At 33.8% G+C, this 22,204-nt stretch overlaps 2 protein-coding genes across 2 annotated transcripts; one reads left to right on the top strand and one right to left on the bottom strand.

Annotated features, from left to right (window-relative positions):
• The first annotated feature begins 242 nt into the window (after window positions 1–242).
• Window positions 243–3,393, top strand: LOC107609688 (Heavy metal transport/detoxification superfamily protein). Its single transcript, XM_016311705.2, has 5 exons — window positions 243–630; window positions 776–1,028; window positions 1,139–1,311; window positions 1,773–1,863; window positions 2,682–3,393. Exons 1-5 carry the CDS (start codon window positions 610–612, stop codon window positions 3,143–3,145), a joined length of 1,002 nt encoding a protein of 333 aa, XP_016167191.1. The 5' UTR covers window positions 243–609; the 3' UTR covers window positions 3,146–3,393.
• Window positions 3,394–18,226: 14,833 nt separating this feature from the next.
• On the bottom strand, window positions 18,227–19,910 carry LOC107606944 (uncharacterized). The gene is made up of 3 exons (XM_016308941.1): window positions 19,139–19,910; window positions 18,907–18,999; window positions 18,227–18,816 (listed from the first exon to the last, which is right to left on the bottom strand). The coding sequence occupies exons 1-3, from the start codon at window positions 19,908–19,910 to the stop codon at window positions 18,227–18,229; spliced, it is 1,455 nt and encodes a 484-aa protein (XP_016164427.1).
• Window positions 19,911–22,204: the final 2,294 nt, after the last annotated feature.

Genomic DNA, 22,204 nt, shown 5'->3' with positions numbered 1-22,204 from the left:
TTTGTTAAAGATTAAACTTTTCTTTAATTAACAATCAGTCACAAAGTAAGGGATAAATATAAATTTTAAAAAATCAGCTTTTTACTTTAAGGAAAAAAAGTTTTAAACAAAAGTATTAACTTATTGAGATATATTATTACATAAAGATATTAAATCTTTTTAAAAATACCTAATAATTTTCTCAATCTTTGTTCCTCTTTCTCTCTCTTCCTCATTAATCAAGCCCCAACCTCTTTATTTTTGTTCTATAAATGTGAGAGCCCTATAACACTAGTTCACCCCTTCTACCCCCCCCCCCCCCCCCCCCCACCCCCTTGAAGTTCTAAACATTGAGAAAATAGAATTTCTGAAAAAGAAATATTAAACAATCTTAAGAGATCCCTTTTTGTTGTAGCAGTTAGTGGCACTGCATGTGATAAGGGAATCACTCACTCAGTTCATCATCCATCACCTTTTATATGAATGAATGCTAACTAATATTCAAGCAACCACTAATTTTCTATCATCATAATATACTCTCTCTACTCCTTCCTTGTAACACCCTCTTCTTCTTTTTGTATCTCAAATTCAAAATTGTCATTTCTTCATTCTCCAATATTCATAGACCAAATGGGTGAAGAAGCAAAACAGGTAAGCCTTATTTAATTTCTTAGTAACATGTTTTATTAGAAAAGGGTCTACATTAGTCTTAATAATTGTATATAATTTTAATCTTATTTTGGTAAATTCTGTTTGATTTGATCAATTAATTTTATTATCATTATTATTATTATAGGAACAAGCTAAGGCAGAGGCAGAGGCAGAGGTTAAAGCAGAGGAGAAGAAAGAAGAAGAAAAACCAAAAGAAGAAGAGAAGAAGAAAGAAGAGGAAAAGGGAGAAGCAGGAGCAGAGGTAGAAGAGAAGAAGAAGGAAGAAGAAAAAGAAGAAGAAGCACCACCTAAACCACCAGCACCATGTGTGCTTTTTGTGGACCTGCATTGTGTTGGATGTGCCAAGAAAATTCACAGATATATCATGAAAATTAGAGGTCTTAATTTAATTAATTAATTAATTAATTTTTTTTGTTTTGTTTCAAATGTCATGCATGTTCAATTCACTCATTTTGTTTAATTTGTTGCAACAATTTATAATTAATAGGAGTTGAAGAAGTGGTAATTGACATGGCTAAAAATGAAGTGACAATAAAGGGAATAGTGGAGCCTCAAGCAATATGTAACATTATTACAAAGAAAACAAAAAGAAGGGCCACTGTTATTTCTCCTTTGCCTGCAGCAGAAGGAGAACCTATACCTGAAGTTGTTAATTCTCAGGTATATAATTTCTTAATTTGTTTTCTTTTTTTCCTCCTTTCTCAAAATATTTTAGATTTTAAGACTTCTTGTCATTTTCAGCTCCTAACTTTTTTGTGTCATTTTTTTAATAGTTTTTTCCTTTTTGTAATTTTTGTCCGAGGCATATATTGTTATAATTGTTATGTACTGCTAATAAAAACAAAAATAAATAAATGAATAAAAAATTATCGTGTATTAAAGATATAACTATAACTATATATGTATTCTGGTACTAGTTTAAGTTTTTGAGAAAACTGATATCACGACATAAAATTAAAATGTTTATGATCGAAAAGTTTAGAATTCAATTTTTGTTATTCTTCAAAAGAAAATATAATGATTTATTTATTTTTTTCTATCAGCATAGGCCTATTGGTCAAGTAGTGCTTAACTAAATCAAATTATTAATTGATAATAGAAATTATTGTTGGTGTGTTCAGGTTAGTGGGCCAGTAACTGTGGAACTTAATGTAAACATGCATTGTGAGGCTTGTGCTGAGCAACTCAAGAAGAAGATACTCCAAATGAGAGGTATCATTTCTCTCTATAGATTCCAATATGCATCATGGATAAATTATTTTTTGGATGTAATTGATAAAAATAAAAAAACTGAAATGAATTGATAGCTACTTTAGCAATATGCTTTTTATTATATAATTTTTGACTAAGTTAAGGAAAATTACATAGCAAGATCCCACAAAAGGAAGAGTGAAAAAACAGTTAGGTGTGTTCCATACAAGTTGCCAAGTCACCATTTGATGTGAATTTGGTTGGTGCTGATGTGACTTAGGTCCCATTATTCTATGTCCTGCGTCAGATTTGCACCTCAAAAAAGAGAATAAAAAAATAAAAGAAAATATTCAAAAAAAATGCAGATAAAAAGGTGTGCATGTGATGGCCAAGTTTTGTTTTGTCAACTAAAAGTTATGAAAATGCATGAAAAGACACTTAATTCTTTATTTGCAAATTATAATCTGAAAAAAAAACACACACACACTTTAAAATTCATTCAGGCCATGCTATTCACCTAACTTTGAGTTTCTTTCTGCCACTTACTTTTCATGAACATGGTTGACACGTAACTAATTATTAATAATTAATAATCAATACTTTATACATGAATAATAATTTAAGTTATACTTGTATGTATATATCATGCTTCAAATTCAAATTGCTTTACAGTTAGTCTAGTAGTGCTTGATAATGATACGACCCTTGCCCAATGTTAGATAGAGGCTCTAATTAGAATAATTAGGCCAATAATTTGTTATTAGGATTAATTAAATAACAAATAAAGTTCAAGAATTTGTTGTGAATGTATTTAATTAATGTGAAATTAATTAATGTAGGGGTTCAAACCGCGGTAACTGAATTTAATAGCGGAAAAGTTGTTGTTACCGGAACAATGGACGCAAACAAGCTAGTAGACTACGTTTATAGACGCACCAAAAAGCAAGCCAAAATAGTTCCACCGCCAGAGCCGGAGCCGGAGCCGGAACCTGAAAAGAAAGAAGAGAACAAAGAAGCCGCCGAAGACGGAAAGAAGGAAGAGGAGAAGAAAGAAGAGGAGAAAGCACAAGAAGAAGAGAAGAAAGAAGAGGGTGGTGAGAACAAAGAAGAAAAGGGTGGCGAAGAAGGGAAGAAAGAAGAGAATAACAATATGCAAGTGGTTTATAACTATAGCATGGAAGAGGATTTGGGAATGAAGAGAATGATGTACTATTATCAATATCCACCACTCTATGTCATTGAACGACTTCCACCCCCTCAACTCTTCAGTGATGAAAATCCTAATGCATGCTGCATTTCATAAATTATCAACTTATCATATGGTGAAAAAAATAAAGATATATAAAAAAAGTAAGAGTTTTTTTTTTTCTGTAAGTAACATCGGTTATGTGAATTTTTGCAGTTTGCCGGAATATGGAAGAAGGTTTCAAATGAAACCATAACAATATGTTAATGATATATCGACTTTTTTTTAATGTATGCACGATATATTATTACTATTGTATCAATGTTCGTTCTTTGTATAAAATGCTTGGGAAATATGTTTAATTATCCTCATTCTTCAATTTATTTATATTATTTATAATTTTCCTTTCAGAATTACCCGCTATTTTATAAGAATATCGGTGTATTTATACATATATCAATTAATTATTATAGTCAGTTTAAATAATAAATTGAATTTAATATTTTATATTAGAAAACAAAACCCACGAATTCAAATAAAGAGGAAAAAAAGACATGAATGAACGAACGAAAAGCAATAATGTAGTATGGACTAACATTGAATAATACAATTTATATTAGGTTATTTAATTTCTTGATTTAAATTTATATTTGATAGACTATTCTGTTCCATAAACCTTGAAATGGGTATGCACTGTAGTACTGTACTGTTTTTTATTCTAAATATATATAGTCCTAAAACATTTTTAAGAAAATAAATTAACTTTATAATAAGAAACGTTTGCTTGTAATTGTAGCTATACATATATGTGTATATGCTTTGATTGGATGTCATTTTTGAAAAATATTTTTTTTAATAATTTTTTTAAAAGATCTTTTACAAAAATAAAAGAGATTTTATATTTAAATATTTCATGTAAAAGATTTTTTTTATATATTAATTATTTTTAAGTAAAATAAAAAAAATTATTTATTTATTATGTGAAAAACATTTTTTTTACAAAATTTTTTTTAACAAATATATAAATTATAATTTTTTAAAAATATATTTTTTATTTTTTTAATATTTTTATTTTTACTATTAAAAATTTACTAAATACATTAAAAAAATTTATTTTTTATTAAAAAATATTTTCTTATCGATTTAATAGCATCCAAACAAGTACTATATCAAATCTAACCATATCATACAATCAAATGAGCTTTTACCAGGATTGGAATCGCAAATGTTAGGAAAGATGAATTCTATATTAACACTACTCATGACTTCAAATTGCACAAGCAATTTTTGAGATATGGAAACTTTGGAAAGGGTGTTAGCAAAGTTGATTTACTAATTTGATAAAATTAAAGTACGTAGATATTACGCAATCCAAACCAATTCATGAAGACAAATTGTACCAAAATCTATAAGAATAAAATGTTCTAACTAATCTTTCACAGATGCATTTCCTTTTTTTTTCATTTTTTTCCCTCCGTCGCTAACAAGAAGATTCCTTCAGAGAAATTAGATGTATGTGTAGATTTCACATGGAGAAAGGTCCCACGGAATATGAAGTCTGAGTCATATAATTGGAGTCTAATGAGACACAAAATCCACCTGGTGAGACTTTTGAGGTTTTTATTTGGATCCATTTTTCTATTTTTTTAAAATGACAAAATTTAATTAACAAAAATATTATATACACACTAAAATTTAATTACGAAATATTTTTATATAAATAATATTATATTATTTAATTTATTTTTAATATATATTTTATATTTTAATGTGTATTTTATATAAATAATTAATTTAATAACTAATTTTTTAGTGTAAACGAAATAGCGTGACTTTTTAATTAATTTAATTTAATTTGGCCATAGCTGAAGCACATCCATGAGAACTGTCTCTAATTTTATACAGTTTGTCTCTTTTGGTGTATAGTATACACTGTTTCATCACCTTTGTAATTTAAATAACTAAATCATCACCTGCTTTTGGATCCTCATATTCAAAAGTGGTAGAGATTGATTTGGAAAACCATATCAAAATCACAAATGATTCATATACATACCTACTTAACCATAAAATAATGAACTGGTTTATGAATGTCTGTATCTCATAAAATATTATGATTTTGATTTTGATGTCAATGGTACAATCACATTTTGATATGTACCAAGTTATGAAGTTAAGATCTCACGAGATTACAAAGCATTATACAACTTTATTTATTGACTAATTTCCCTTTCCGCACCTACATCTGGGATGCTTTCATTGACTAGTAATAATTTTAGAATTGAGTTAAATTATGATCTCACGATCGAGGGAGTAAAAGTAATTTGGTTCTAGAGGATTAACATACTGATAAGTTATCTTACCGAAAATATTATATTTTTTTCGAAGTTGTCTAAGACTAATATATGCTCACAAATATATAATGCTAGAAAAACCATACAAAATCATTCCAAACAATTTAAATTTATTTTATTTGAATCGATTAATAAATACTAAATAAAATAAATTTGGATTAATTTGTTAATATCTTCTGAGTATTATTGATATTAATATATATAAATTATTTTTCTAAAAAAAATTTATTAATAAAATACTTTTTAAAATAACTTTTTTGTCAATATTAACAAAATTTATTCATAACAAAAAATGCCATCCACAAACTAATTAATAAAATATCTTTAAAATGCTAAAATTTTGTTATTTTTGATTTTTCAGCAGTCCAACGGGTAATCCTCCTATTTATTTAATTATATTAATATTTGTATATATAAATGCTACATAAATAATGAAATTAGAGTTAAATTTTAAAGTGGTCATTGAGATCCACAAATTGCATTGATTTAATTCTTAATTTATTAATTATACCGATTGAGTCTCTCACTAAAATTGTAAAAAATGTACGCACTTAGTTGGTCCTTTACCTCATTTTTAGCCATTTAAGTTTGCTGCGGACAGTGACAAGCCACACTGGAGTGTGTAACGATTAGCTGAGTTGGCAATTGAAACTATTTGACCCAATGTGATTCCTTTTTATATTTTTAACACTAAGTTTAGTAGCATTTTGTCATTGTTCTTCTTCTTTGGGCTCTTTGTTTAAAACTAAAAGCAACGTTGCAGAATCATAATTGAATGTGTGGGTCGGGGTCTAGCGAGCTCTATTTGATCAACAACGAGGACTCCAAGTCGGAGTAAAAATTCACGAGTGCCAGATCTTTGTGGGTGTGGCTGTCGCTCTATGCTTTAGTAATTTGGAATAGATACCAGTCCAAAAAAGCCTTTTTATGGTTATCCTAATTATAATGTAAGTTTTTGTTTAAAAATGGTTGTTAATTTTTTTTATGTTCATAACTCCTAAATCTGCTTCATATAGACTAGTGGTAAAAAATGGTATATTTTTTTCTGGGATGATAATGTAGAAGAAGAAGAACATAAAGGAAGAGCAAATACTACTGCAAATGATAATGAACAAGTGAGGATTAGTCTAATTTAGAGGATTGGAAAGTTGAAAGCTGAAGCAAGGACCCAAAAACATATATCTAAGTGTTATGGTTGCTGATTTTTTTATATATTAGTGGTTGTGTTAGTTCACTACAAGAAATTACTAGAATTGTGACCAATTTTAGCAACTGAAAAATTTAGTGATTGATCGATTTTTGTTTATATATAAAAAAAAGTTGGTCGTTGAATTGGTCGCTAATTTCTAATTTAGCCACTGATTTAGCAACTACCACCAAAGTCATTCTAATCTATTGCTAAATTAAAAATTAGCGATCAAATTTAGTTACCAACAATTTTTTTCATAAAAAACCAATTGGGTCACAAAAATCGGTCGTTAATTTTATCATTAGCAACCGATTTAGAGACCAACATAAAATCTAGGTTGAAAATTTGTTGGTCGCTATTATCAGCGACGGATTTAGTGACTAACAAAAATATAAGGTGATAAAAGCAGTTGGTTGCTAATTTTAAATGTCATTTTCTATTCAACATTTTAGAAATACTTATACTTGCAGTTCTTTTTAAAGTGATCTAGTTATAGCTTATAGCTATCACATCTCAGCTAAAGAGGCAAAATTCAAAGTTAGTTTTTGTAGGGACACTAGTTGCAATGCTACTCTTCACTCTTCATCACTAGTTATCTTCTTTTCTGTTTTTTTCTAAGTTGTATCACATGCTAGTTGATAGTGTTTCTGTCCCGAATTATATAAAATTTATTGTGAACCATTCTTCTTGAATATGGGGAAGATTAGTTTGTGCATTTGACATTTTCATATAGAAACAAAGATCAATATTCTTTATCTTTTGGTGGAGCTAGAACTAACAGTTTAAATTGCCTTAGGAAATCATTCTGGTGGAAGGTTTGAAACTTGATGATGTCTCTGCTGTAACACCCTACAGTACAAAGCGTTACATTATAGTCATAAATATGCGGTGGTGATGTATTACAATATCTAAAAATAGAAAAATACATACATAATATTTGAAATAATATAGTTTAACTAAGAGCCTGTGAATAAAGATAACAAAACAATAATCGTATCGCACTCGAAACACAAAAGATAAGAAAGCATCAATATACAGAACCAAAGGTATATATAAGATCCATAGGTAACATATATAAAGTATTAGTCTCGACCTACGAAGAAAGGCCAGCTAGAACATAATACAAAACCAAAGTATACAAAATACAACCCGTTTCTCCAAAATACAAAACCCCTGAGAAGGATATACGAATACACATATCAAAAGTGGAGAAAGGTACTACATAGATCAAAATAAAACCCAAAAGTATAGTCTTCGCTTCATCAAGAGTTCAGCACATTCAGGAAGGTGCGACACGTCTTGTATCTGAAAATTAATAAAATCTGATAATGGGTGAGAATCTGAAAGTTTCTAGTAGGATAATAATTCCAAATAGAGACTATGTAAAAAGATATGAACCTGCTAGGCAATCCTAAACTTCAATCATTTAAGGTTCAAGCCTAGGGTCCTTTCTAATCCAAACAAGGTAAACAGACTAAGTCTCAGTTATACTAGTGATCTCAAATCTCAATCCAGAGCAAGTGGAATAAACCACAATCCTTGCATCTACCCAGGTGATTCCAATCTCAACCCGGAGCAAGTGGGATGAACTATAACCCTTGCATCTACCCAAGTGGTTCCAATATCAACCCAGAGCAAGTAGGATGAACCACAACCCTTGCATCTACCTAGGCAACTCAAATATCAATCAAACTCATCTCGATCATCTAACCATATCAACTCATCCTTTCAATAACAACCCTCAGAGTCACCATCGCCAGCATAAGAGATCTTTCAATTGTTCAAACACATACAAAATAATACAAAGAATACACAAATAGATAGAACAGATAAAGCAATTAGCTTAAATAGCATATAGATACAAATATTTAAATAAGGCAAGCCAAATACAAGATGCACACCCAATTAATACATACAAATTCAAATTATTCATGCCTGTCATACTGGCCATAAGCTCATGCGTCAGTTTTATTGCCAGAACCTGACACGAGTAAACGGGATTAACCAACCGTCCTTATCCGTAGGTACCACAAGCAAGCAGAATTCACCAACCGTCCTTGTTCGGAACACACAAGCGGGATTAACCACTGTCTTTGCCTATTATATTAATCCACGAGTAAGCGGGATTCATCACCGTCCTTACCAGGTACCTCGAACAAGCGGGATTATTAACCAACCGTCCTTGTCCGGAACTAATATCAGTCAATGTGTAAGCGGAATTAACCACCGTCCTTACCCAAAAAATCTTGAACAAGCAGAATTAACTACCGTCCTTACTCTGGCATAACTCAGCTCAGTGTGCAAGCGAGATTCACCACCGTCCTTGCCATGAGCAAACATCAGTTCACAGTAAATTCTTTAATCAGTTTTTGAAATCATTAAGTTCGTTAACCACATTCTCAATCAGTTTACCAATTCCTTCGTCTCGTGAGAAGGATAATACCACCGTCCTCACAACGGGCGGGACAAAACCTCCGTCCCTACAACTACACCACAACCACGGAACAAGCAGGATGAGACCTTCTTCCTTCCCTGGTGTAGGTGCCAAGGTAATAACAAATCAATACGCAAGCCGGTTAACACCCATACCTTGCCAATCCAGCTATTCAGGCCATAATCAGTCTTATTAGTGTTCTTCGGTAATTTGATAAGTGATTTAACTCATTAATCCTAATTAGTTATCTATTTCATCAAGTTGAATTTATAAGCCCCTATTTATGTATCAGTTTCCAATTTCTTTAACATGTGAGCGGGATGGAACCTCTGTCTTTACTGCGGGTGGGATAAAACCACCATCCCCGCAACGTTACCTCTGGTTAACAAAGTGTTTAACCCGAGAATAATTAAATTGAGTTCATTGGACTTAGCCACACCCTATCCAGGGCTTAAAAAAGAGTTATCGGGATTCATTTAGGGGTTACAGGGGTTTACAAGCATGCCGGAAAGGTCAACTAGTCAAAAACAGGATTTCTTCAAGAAAACAGGACTTGTGCGTACGCATCACCTCGTGCGTACACACGAGTTAGAATGCCATTCCTGTTTCGTACTACGCATCACCTCGTTTGTACGCATGACTTGCAAAAATTCCTTGTTGTGCATACGTACACACTCGTGCGTACGCGCAAACCTTTTTTCCTATTATGTGCTGGGTGCACACGCACCATACTCTGCGTGGGCTTGTAGACCAGAATTTCTGGTTTTTTGCAAAATCTCAAAATTCATATTTTTATACCGATTTTCATTTGTTCACAACTTTCTTTATAAAATTTCGATATCTTCCGTTCTTAAATCGTTTTAAAGCTCTTTTCATTAGTTTCAATTTAAGATAACTTTTATCTTATTTTGGTTTGGTTAATTATAAAAAGAATTACATTTTGGGTACTTAATTAAATAGAAATGAGTTTTAATGAATAGATTCAAATTAAAGCATGAGGTTTTGAGGATTTTAATGAATTTAAAGCAATGAATTGGATTATTGGAGGTTAAGAAAATTGATTTCTATATTTTGGTTGATTTAAGAAATTGGTTTATGATTTACTTATTTAGTTTTGAATAACAACGAAAAAAATTTATTTATTTGGTTAAATATTTAAAAAGTTAATTAATTATTAATTCAAAGGTTTGGGAATAAAAAGTGCGAGTATGATTATGTGTGATTGTGATTATAATTCTGATTGGAATCGATTAATGATTATTGATTAATTGTTTGGGTAAGATGAAAAGGTTAAGATTTCTCCCACTTGTTTCGGGTTGAGACTTGAAACACCTGGGTAAGATGCAAGGGTTGAGGTTTGTCCCACTTGCTTCGGATTGAGACTTGAAACATCTGGTAAGACATAAGAGCTGTGGTTTGTCCCGCTTGTTCCGAGTTAAGCGGGTAAAATGTAATGGTTACAGTTTAGTCCCATTTGCTCCGTGTTGTGGTGTTCCATATCCGGGTTAGCTATCGGTACTACAAGAAAAATACTCATTCAGGTACACTTGAAAAGTGTAGCCAAAAGTGAAAAAAAAAATGATGCCTTAGGCTACGGCTACGCTTTCTGGACTACGCCTACGCTTTTTGGGGGTGATTCCTATTCGGCCGTTGCCTATTCTCAAAGGCTACGCTTTTCTGCACCAAGGGCTACACTTTTGGCATTTGAGAATAGGGTGCGCTTTTCAAGTGATACTGTCCAGGACCAAAGGCTACGTTTTTCAGCTTCCATTTTTACCAGAATAGGCTATGCTTTTCAACGCTACTGCATCACCTGTAAAACATAGCCACATTGTATACCATAGCTACTCTATATAAGTGTAGCCTTAGGTCCCTTATAATTTTTTTTTAATTTTCTGTATAACCATAGCTACTCTATATAAGTGTAGCCTTAGGTCTCTCATTGTTTTTTTTTTATTTTCTGTATGTATATAATATTCTAATAATTTTTTATACAACATAATATTTAATAGTATTATTACATATATAATTCTACATTTTTAATTAAATGAGTTAAATATTATAAAATAAAATTAAACACATAATTATACTAAATAATTTTTTTAAATAATAAAAATTATTCTTACACAATTCAAAGACATAATCTTAAGAAGTAATTAACAATCAAAATATAACTTAAGATAATTTAAGTCACATGGAACTTGAATCATATATCAATTAAAATGCAAAGTTTGCACTCTATATCTGAAAAGAGCTTAACAAACAGAAAATCATTAATCTCCTAATCTTAGCATAATGACTAAAAAATGTTCTGAAGCACCTTTAGATTTTTCTCAAACACATCTTTTTCATGTTGATCTTCATCACCATAAAAAAAATTCTTGGCCTTAACAATTGTATCAGTGTTCATTCCTTTGTTCATTCCCAGTGGTGCTGCTGCCAAAATACTTGCACTTCTAAGAAGTTTAAACAAAAAAATTCTTCTAAAGGTGCACAAAAGTGTAAATAGAAATTAACTAAACCAAAATAGTAAGATCACAAACTGAGTTGAAATAATAAAATATATATGATCATCATACTAATTGCTGAATAAATGGACAAAGAGAAAGAAATTAATTGCTGAATATACCATTCCCCATCTTCACTCTAAACGGCCTGAACTTTACTACCACCCAAACTAATCCCAGCATTATTTACCAAACAATCCACTACGGACAAGAAATACACAAATGAGATGATACAGTAAATTACCTTGCCACCGCCAGCAGGACCTATAACAAGTTGTGCATAACCCATAATGCTTTTGTATAATTCAAATCCTGAGCAATCTCCCCTAACCTCTCTGAAGCTCAGAAAGCTGAAAGACAATTAACAGCATGAAAGGAATCAAGAACTGTAACAGTAATGTAAGCAATGCACCAAACAACCATGGAAATCAACAATTTCAGGAAATCAGTATGGAATTCATATTCCGTAGTTATCAAATATCAATCACTAACATAAGAAAATATAGAGTGGAAGATATACCCATTATACATTGGAATTTAGCAAATTGAAGACAACAACATGATGCAATGAAAATGAGAATAGCACAAGATCATAATAAAACTAGAGAGTGTGTTTTATTTGTTGATCACTATGAAAAAACATTAGTTTGAGGCATTGAATGGGCGATCTTTTTCTTTATCCAGTGATGTCACAGTCCCTTTAGCTAGCACTCACTCCAGATTTGTCACTGCTCCCCTTCCCCTTAACGAAATGCCCAAAAGAAGCTCTTGATGAGGGTAAAAAAGATGCATGTTTTGCCCCAACTAGACAGAATCAACTTGCTTTACTTGTAATTAAGCATTTCTTATAGCTGTCTTGTGCAAAAAATTAAAGTTAAATTAAAATAAAATATTAGTGATAAATGATGTCCAAATACATACAATTCTTAATTTACCAAAGTTCTGAAATTGGATAACAGCAACTAGCAGCTTGCTATCCTTGTACAATTGTTCCTTTAACAGTAGTGTTCTTTCCATGCCTTCATCATCAATCATAGGGTGATACGGAGTCTTAGACTCAGTAATTTTCTACCTCACGGGTTTGGTTGATTCAATTTCTACAATGTTAGCCTCATCCCATCTTACACTTGATCTACAATGTCATGACAAATGAAATATTTAGATCCACAGGAACAAAATTCTTAGCTCACCAGATACACAAATTACAGTAATTTGAAGAATTTAACTTAAAGCATATTGTCTGAATTCAAATATTATACCTGTGTACCCTTTCTAAAGTCCTTCACCTCGACTTCAAGTAACATGTGGTCTGAATACCTACCATTGCCATTAGGGCCAAGATCCTTAAAGTTAATAAGAAAAATAAAACTCCCATTAGAAAAGTACATCAAGTGATGATAGAATGCAGAAAAAGAGCTATCACCTAAGTAAAAACTCAAAAGGGACTAGTCTAATACTTCTTGACATACTGGTCAACAAAGTTGAAATTTGAATACATCAGATCACTGTAAACATAGTCAAAATTATACAATGGTACACAGCTGCAAAACCAATGCAAAAAATCAAAGAAATTGAAAAAAACAATTGTAATAGTTACTCACCTTGAACAAAACTAAAAGCATTCTAATAGCTCGTTACTATAGGAAGTAGTAAGCACTTTGATTTAGCAAATTTGACATCTCAGATAAACAATTTCCTTTATGATTTAAGCACATTGCATTTTACAGAAACATGAACTAGAAGAGCAGAGAATTTCAAAAAATAGTGAAGCATCAACTCAAGTAAGAAGCATTACTAACAAAATGAGTGTTTATAGCATGAAGACAGAAATATATTACAATTAAGAGAATAGATGAGACTTGGAATCATTGAAGATGTGAAATAATTGAGTATAAGGTTTATATGCTAGTATGAAACAATGATTACTTATACAACTATGAAGCTAAAATGAACTTAACAAGCAAGATGCAAAATCAGAAAGCAAATTCAAACGAAGCAAGCGACATAAACTCAAAAAAATTAGAAAGACAATACCACAGCAAAATAACTTTAACTCCTATCATGTACTATTCATACAGTAAAATAAAAATGTTCACTCAAACAGAATTCAGAATAGATTTCATAAGATAATACGCATTCAGAAGCTAAAACCTATAACCCTAAACATTAGAAACAATACGCATTCAGAAGCTAAAATCCCCAAATTAAAAACCATAAAATCAGAACCCTAAACGCAGGACACCTTCTCACAAAACCAAAGTCAATTCATCACAAATTGAACAAAGAACAAAATTAGAATTCAACACTAATAATAACAAGCAATGATCAAATGTGATTCTGCACGAGAAAGCTTCTAACACAGACAGCATGCCAAAAATTGAACCAGACATAGAAAAATCCTAATTAAATATGAAATTGTGATATAGAATCCTAATTAAATTTAACCCTAATTACAGAGTATAGAACAAATTTTCTTCAACTGGAAATTTTACTATGGTGGTATAGGGTGATCAGAAGAGCATATAAAAGTGCCGTTAAACATCTCACCTTACCTTATCATGTGAAAGAAGTTCAAATAAAGGACCAAAATAGCGCTCACAGAGATCTTCCACTACCTGCACAGTAAAATGGACTTCAAGTGTCAACTAATTAATCAAAACAGATGTACGTAAAAGAGAATAAAAGAAAGATTATAACTGAGGGCTAAAAATATTATGAAGCAGGCAATGAAATTAAATAGCCTTCCCCACAGAAATTGGACCTGAGTGGCTAACCTAACATTGGGGGCCTTCTTCAAAAGGAATATAGAGCCCAGCTGCATCAACTTGAGCCGTGTGTTTTGTTCTTGACAATGGGGATTAGGAACCCTAATTGCCTAAATCAGAGAAAAAAACTAAAAGCCTACATATTGTGATGAGGGAAAGCGAATCGAGCAGGGATGGATGGAGCAGAGGCGGCACGAGTAGCAAAGGAGATGCAGAGCACAAGAAAGCAGTGGCGAGCAAAGAAGCAGAGGAGCACGGCGAGGCGGTAGTGCGACGTAGGAGAGCTGCGGGGTCGTTGCATCGTAACAGAGCCGTGGTGGTGGTGTGGTGTAGCAGAGCCGTGTGAGGATGTGGTGCAAGGAGAAGAGGAAGCTATGGACGAGGTTGAGGAAGAGAGCAAAGAACTCTCTCAGCTCTTAGCTTTCTGCGAAAGGAGATGGAGGGCGCGGGTGTTAAAAAGGGAAAAAAATTCCCAAGTGTTATAGCGCGCACATATTAGGAAACGCTAATAAAGCGCACCCAAAGCCTAAGGATTTGAGCACTCTTGAAAAGCATCTTCTTTGGTGAGAAAGGTGTACCCATAGATACTAAGATAAGGCTACGCTTTATAAGTGATTTTTATTATATCTAAGGCTACACTTTTTAAATGATGCCACAATTGTGTTTCCTATTCTCTTGTAAAATGGTAACAAGAAGAAAAGCGTAGCCTATTCATAGAATATGCTACGCTTTTCAAATGTAGCTTAAAAAAAGTGTGCCTGAATGGGTGTTTTTCTTGTAGTGCAGATGTATCGGGTTCTGACAGTTTAACCGACACATGAGCTCATGGCCAGTAGAACAAGCATGCATCATATGTATCTATGTGACATTGTTTGGGAGTGTGTATTGTATTTGGTTTGCCTATGTGAATATTTTTGTTTAACTGCTAATTGCCATACTTGCTGTAATTGCTCTTGATTGTCTTTGAACTTCATTACTTGTGATTGTGACTGGTTGGTTCAAACTATGGTGGTTTGAGTGGTGACTTGATTATGCTTTGGGTCGGAGGCTGTGATTTGATTTTGTGTTGGGTCGGAGGCTGAACTTTGATTTTGTATTGGATTGGAGGCCGTGATTTGGTTATATTTAGGGCGGAGGCCATGATTGGATAAATCAGCGGTTCGTTTGGTTAGATGATTCTTTGGTAAGCAGTGAAATGTTATGAAATATTATGTTTTCTTGGAATTTTTATAAGTAAAATATGGATTTGGATTTTTAATAATTAATTATTGATTTTTGAAAAGATTTATAAGACGAGCGATGATCACCGGGCTGAAAACAATTTTCTTTTATATATCTTACGACAATTCTAAAATTCCTCTAGTGAGACCGTGTGGTTAGATTTTTACTCCCTTACAGATTTCTCTTTTTAGAACGGACGAGATAACTTATGAAATTTTCTTCTGCGCATCTGGTTGTATATATAGTTATAATTTTTCCTTCACCTTTATTATTATATTTTTGTAAAGAGTGATAGAAATTGTAATTTCTACTGATATGTAATGTTTGTAAGTACATGTATAATGAATTCTAGTAATTATATATATATATATATATATATATATATATATATATATATATATATATATATATATATATGAGGTATCTGTATATATGTACGTTTTTAAGAAAAATATTTTCGATTTTTAAAGAAAAGTTGAAATGAATTCAAATTAAAAACTCATATTTTATTATTAAATATATGAATTTTGTAGTAATATTTTTGCTGTTATAATGGCGCAACAAAAAACATGACATTTTGACAGTAAAATGTTACTTGTTACATATAACGTATTTTGAGCCGGCAATTTGTCAAGTCAGATTTGGGCATGATCTAGATTCATAATAATTTGCAACTTCACGGATGTGTCGATAGCCTATGTGCCTATTGAAAACATGTTACAGAGGCAGGACTGGATGGACATATAGTGCCACCAAACTAATAATTTAATTTACTAATGATAAATAAATAATATTTGATACTATAAAATATGAAATGAGTAAATATTATGTTGAGTGGAAGGACATAATGTTTGGTTTGATTTTTTATAACCTTAGTTATATGAGTAATGTTAGATAATTAATTTTTTTCAGTTAGAATTAGTTAATTTTTTTAAATTATTTTATTTATCTTAAAATTTAAATTTTAAATAATAAATATTTTATTAATTTTAAATTATAAAACTAAATAATAAAATTGACTAATATTAATTAATTAAAATTAGTTCTTCGTATTTTTTTGAGCTAAGCCTCAGAGTGGTTCCTGAAGTTACACTCGTGCTTCATAGTAGTCCCTAAACTTAACAATTACCCAAAATAGTACTGGAAGTTACCCTCCGGGACCCAGTGTTGTCCTTCCAGCACATTTCCTCCAGCTGGCGTGATCGGAAAACTGATGTGGCGAAGTTGGTGACACCTGGGCAATGCTAATGGCTAGCTGAGGTGGATGAACGAATTTATTGACTCAATTTGGTCCCTAATTCGAAGTTTAAAATCCCTAATTGCCAAATCTGAAGCTCAATCTCCAGTGCCCTTCTCTTCTCTTCTGGTCTCTTTCGTTGGTTTCTCTTCAGCATCTTGATACCCAGACGGCAATGGCTAGCGCAAGCAACACTGCTGGGAGCTCGAACAACCCACGATCGTTTGGAAGTATCATGAGAAGAATGAACAGGAACATGGACTCGCGTTTGCCAGAATGGTGTAGATGCGGTTTAAGACCAGTGCTGCGATGGTCAACGACGGATTCTAATCCAGGGAGACCGTTCGTGGGTTGCCCAAACTACAATGTAAGCGGTTGTTGTTGTTGTTGTTTGCTGTAATTTTGGATATAAATTTTGTTGATTCTTTTACCTTGGTGCAGACTGTAGGCAAGAAGTGGTGTGGTTTGTTTCTGTGGATTGATAAAATTCTTGAAGAAGATGTGATCACATGTGATGGTAGAGCAAGCCCTTCAATTGACAATGAAGAATGGAAGCTGAAGTTTGCTTGGAAACTTGCAAGATTAGAGTCTGAAGTTAGGGTTCTAAAAGTGGGTGGAGTTTTGGTGTTTGTATTTATACTGCTAGTTACAGTAGATGTTCTTGTCTTAAAGTTAGATAGGCAGTTTGGCCAATTGTATCTGGGAAGAAACAAATGACTTATTCATGTTCTTGCTGTAGTTGTACCTATTATTTTGTTTGAAAGAAATGAAAATTAAGTGATTGAGACTAGTGTGCTTGCATATTTTGGAAATTGGAAAAACAAGATGAACTACCAATTTATTCATCCAAAATATAATTGTTGTCAATAAAATGGGAATTGACAGTGTTTGGAATGCATCTTAATTGCATATGAGAGTACAAAATAAAACCAAAAATCTAACATTGATCTCTTCAAGAAAGTTATAATTCATATTTTATATTGTAGTGATTACATCCAAAATAAGGCATTATAAAGCCAGAACAATAGTCACCAACTATATCAGAGTTTTCAAAACATAAGTGTCATAAGTTTTCAATCTCCAACACTGAAATTGTAAGTAAAAAAGCATACACAGCAAATTACTTCAGCCAAATAGACAAATAAAGACACCATACTGTCCCTAAATATACTAAACTAAGTCAGTAATTCTTGGTTCTGGGTGGCTTGAATCTAGGATTAGGCATAAATCGTATTGTGGTTGCTGGTAGATTCCTTGATGTTTCAGTGCTTGCAGGCTGACTGCTTATGGGGAGAGTGCTTGCATATGGAGTACTTGCAGATGGAGCAGATGGGGTGCTGGTTGGTTGGGTGGTAGCAGTGGGTATGCTTGTTGATGGACTGTTCTTTTTGGGTGTGGACAACTTTCTCTTAGGAGGCAGTTTGGGTGGCCAAACAGGAGGTGGTTGCACTTATGTATGAAACACCAAAAATTTAATGTGACTAATCAAAATTAAAAGAGTGGAATATACATGTATATATATGGGTACGTAATATTACCAACCTGTTGCGAGTCATCAGTTTCTGACAAAATAGGCTGACTAAGATCAAGCTGAATCTCGACCTGATTCTGTGACACAGCTGGGGCATCACCACCATTTACAGCAGCAGTTGGAGCAGAATTGTTGACCTCAACTCCATTAGCATCAGAATTAGCAGTAGCAGCCGCCGCAACAGCAGCTGATTCTTCGTCAACGGCCCTCTTATGACAATTCCTCTTTGTGTGACCTGATTCGCCACAATAGCGACAATGTCCTTTTTTATAAACTCTTTTCATGGAGGTCTTCTGCTTCTTACCTCTACTTGGCTCCTCATCAACATCCTTTCTTTTTTTCTTCTTAATTGGCCCTGGCTTCTTCTTGAACTTTGGTGCTTGAGGTCTATTATGTGGTGATTTCTCCCACAGTTCCTGGCCAGGGGTTGGATTTATATGGAAGGCATAAGTGTTGTTGTATGCTTCTATGGTCAACCAGTTATGACAGAATTCATCTGGCCTTCTACCAGCCCTGGCCAAAGCGGTACATGCATGCACACATGGCATCCCTACACAGAACATCATAGCCATACATAAACAAAATTCCAACTACAAATGGAAAATAAAAAAATTAAAAAATATGCATAAAAAAATCATACCACTTAGCTGCCAAAAACCACAGGTGCATGATCTCTTGCCTAAGTCCACAGCCATATTTGTAGGCCACCCATGAAATTCAAATATTTTATAATCTGCATCACCAGACCACATGGGACCCAATTTTTTTATTCTTTTCTTATCTTTTCCAACCTACTTCTCTGTATTGGAGGTAGAATCCCGTCATTGTTCCTCAACTTCACCTTATTTTTGGCTATAGATCTCATAACATACATCCTGACCTCCTCCAACAGTGTGATAATAGGTTTGGCTCTAGGTTCTTTAATTCGTGAGTTGAAAACCTCACATGCATTATTACAGATGTTGTCCATTTTAGGTGCACTGCTGAAGAATGCCTTGCTCCATGAAGTCTTTGGCCATTTGGATCTTCATCAGGATTGGGATGAGGTCTAACACCAATACTAACAGTGGAGGCAGGATTAGTTTTCAGTAATGTCAACCCGTAATCCCTAACCATACCATACTGAGCAGCAGCATCTCCATAAACTATGACCCTAGCATCCCCTAGAGCCCTTGTCAGTGAAGACTTGTTGAGGTCCAAGTCGCACTTGCTCTTAAAGTACTGTGCAACTTCATAATGTTTAAAGTTAGGATATTTTCTTAATTTCCTAACCAGTTTGCAACCTGGCCACTTCCTATTAGCTAGCCTGTTCTTAGTCTCTCTAGGACAAGTGTGATCGTCCATAAATGTCTTGATCTGCCAGCAGTTACCCTCACTGTCCTTGGAAGCATATACTACCCAGCCACAGTCCTCTCCCTTACACACAACCCTCATCCTTAAACTGTCATTCTTCTTCCACCAGATCCGCCTTCCCTCCTGGATACAGTACTCACGAACAGCTTCCTTGAATTCTATCTTCGAATTAAATTTCATCCCAACCTCTAGTTTAAGCTCACTAAACCTTTCTCCGTCCCTAAATACCGAAAACACCTCATCTGACTCAACCTCCTCTAACTCATCCTCAGAGTTCGGTGGAGTCTTCATTTCCTCAGAGTGTCAAGACTCTCCACCATCAGATTCATCATAAACTCCATCTTAAGCATCATAATATGCTCCCATTTCACCAACCATAGGAATCGAGCCAAAAAAGAATTCATCATCTTCAGACCCTGAGTCTGCACACACAAGACCGTCATCCTCAAGCATAACTGAACTCTTTTCATTAACTTCTTCATTATCAGTTGTAGTCCTCTTTTTAACATCACTCTTCTTTCCAATTGATCTCTTCACAAACACTTCTTCTTCCTCACTAGAGACATCATCACTAGCAGCCCTATACGGTTCGTCTTTTACATTGTCATAACTATCATGGCTGTTTGAAGATTCTTCCTCACTAGACAAGCTAACAAACATAGTTTCAGGATCCTTTCCTTTACTAGATGCTCTTCCAAAAGTTCCAGTTGCAGCTGATCTTGTTAAAGGTCTCCTAGCATGTAATGCTGCATTTTTTTATTTTTTGAGGGCCTTTCTTTGGTATATCAGACCTCCTTGATTTTTGTGATGCTGATCTTGTTAGAGGTTTTGAAGTGGGCTGGGCCGTTGACTTTGGTGGTGGGTTGGGCTTGCTTGTAGGAGCAGCAGTGGACTGTCCCATTCTTTTTTGTGGTAGGTTGGGCTTGGAACTAGTAGCAACTGTGGGTTTGGCCATTGTTTTGGGTGGTGGGGTGGGCTTAATAATGGGAGCAGCAGCCGTGGGTGCTACCATTTTTTTGGGTGGTGATTTAGAATAACTAAAAGCAGATGCAGTAATGTGACTCTTATGCTTTGACCCTGAAATACCTTTACCAGTAGGCATAGTTGGAGGGATTGTTGTTGGAGTAGGAATTGTGGTGTTTATTGGTTCTGAGGTTGGAATTGGTGGTGATGTGGTGAAAATTGTATTGGCTGTGACATTGATGGGGGGGGGGGTATGCATGTGGAATAGGATCTGCTAGCACTATTAACTCCTTGCCTTTGGATGATGCTAGTTCTGTTTTCTCATCAAACACAGGTTTGGAGATCCCATGTTCATAATACACATGGACAATTTCCTTGTTGGTCTGAGCAACATAACACATCTCTATGAGCTCTTTGTCATGTGTCAAAGATCTAAGACCACTTTGCAATGGCCTATTAGGCATCAGCCACCAACAGTGAGTCACATTGTCATACCCAAGTGTCTTATAGTAGTCTCGGACAAAAAATACATCCACTGTGTCTACGTCAAGTCTCTGCAACTCAGAAATCTGTCCACCACTGTAACTCACACTTCCATCACGCTCTGTGACGAATAACCCTCCATGGTGAAATATGATGGTAATCTAAGGATCTCCCATCTGCAATTTAAAAACAAAGTTTCATGATCAACCTCATCATCTTCAACCATATCAACAACTTGGAAACCACATTAACTGTAAATGCAGCAACGCATAACAGATAAGAAACAGCTTTTCACCATGACAAACAACCCTTATACAGTCAAGACTTTCATTAGCCTAACCACTCAGAAAACTAGTTGCGATCAAACCCTAGCTAAATATTGCGAAACACAAACATGCATACCCATAGATTACACTCCAAAAAATTGTTTCTAACTGATGAAGAGATTAAACTAACAACCTTAACAAAAAACAGAGCATTCCTTATATCACATTATATTTTTTCTTTTTCCCCTTACCTTTTTCAGAGAAACCAGCCTTCGATACGGTCTTCGTTTGAGGCAGATGACGATATCCGATCCTATATAGCAGTCGTGCTCCACAGAAATTGCAACAGTTACAGCAATCCATCCACCGCCATTGATGAGTATAGGGGAGGAGGGGTTTCTGATGTATTTTGAGGGAGGGAAGACAATGCGTTACGTTAACGTTTGATGGGGGACTCTTCAAAACCAACTTTGGACTGAAACGACGTCATTTTAGGACATTTACACGCCACCAACGATACTACATCGTTTCAGCGTTGTCCAGGTGTCACCAACTTAGCCACATCAGCTTTCCGATCACGCCAGCTGGAGGAAATGTGCCAGAAGGACAACACTGGGTTCCAAAGTGTAATTTCAGGTACTATTTTAGATAATTGTTAAGTTCAGAAACTACTATGAAGTACGAGTATAACTTCAGGGACCACTATGGGGTGTAGCTCTATTTTTTTCAAGTTATATATATGTTTGCAGGCACATATCTATGCCTAGAGAGATTTTATACTTTTATTTCGTTTTTATTTGTAGCTTTTTCCACCAAGAACCAACGTACAACACTTGCATTGCATGTGCATGGCATTAGCATTTATAATATGAT

This window comes from Arachis ipaensis, chromosome B7 (assembly GCF_059453495.1).
Source record: "Arachis ipaensis isolate K30076 ecotype BB chromosome B7, ASM5945349v1, whole genome shotgun sequence".
NCBI lineage: Eukaryota > Viridiplantae > Streptophyta > Magnoliopsida > Fabales > Fabaceae > Arachis > Arachis ipaensis.
The sequence above is the reverse complement of the archived record's forward strand: the minus strand, read 5'-3'. Positions and strand labels throughout refer to the sequence as shown.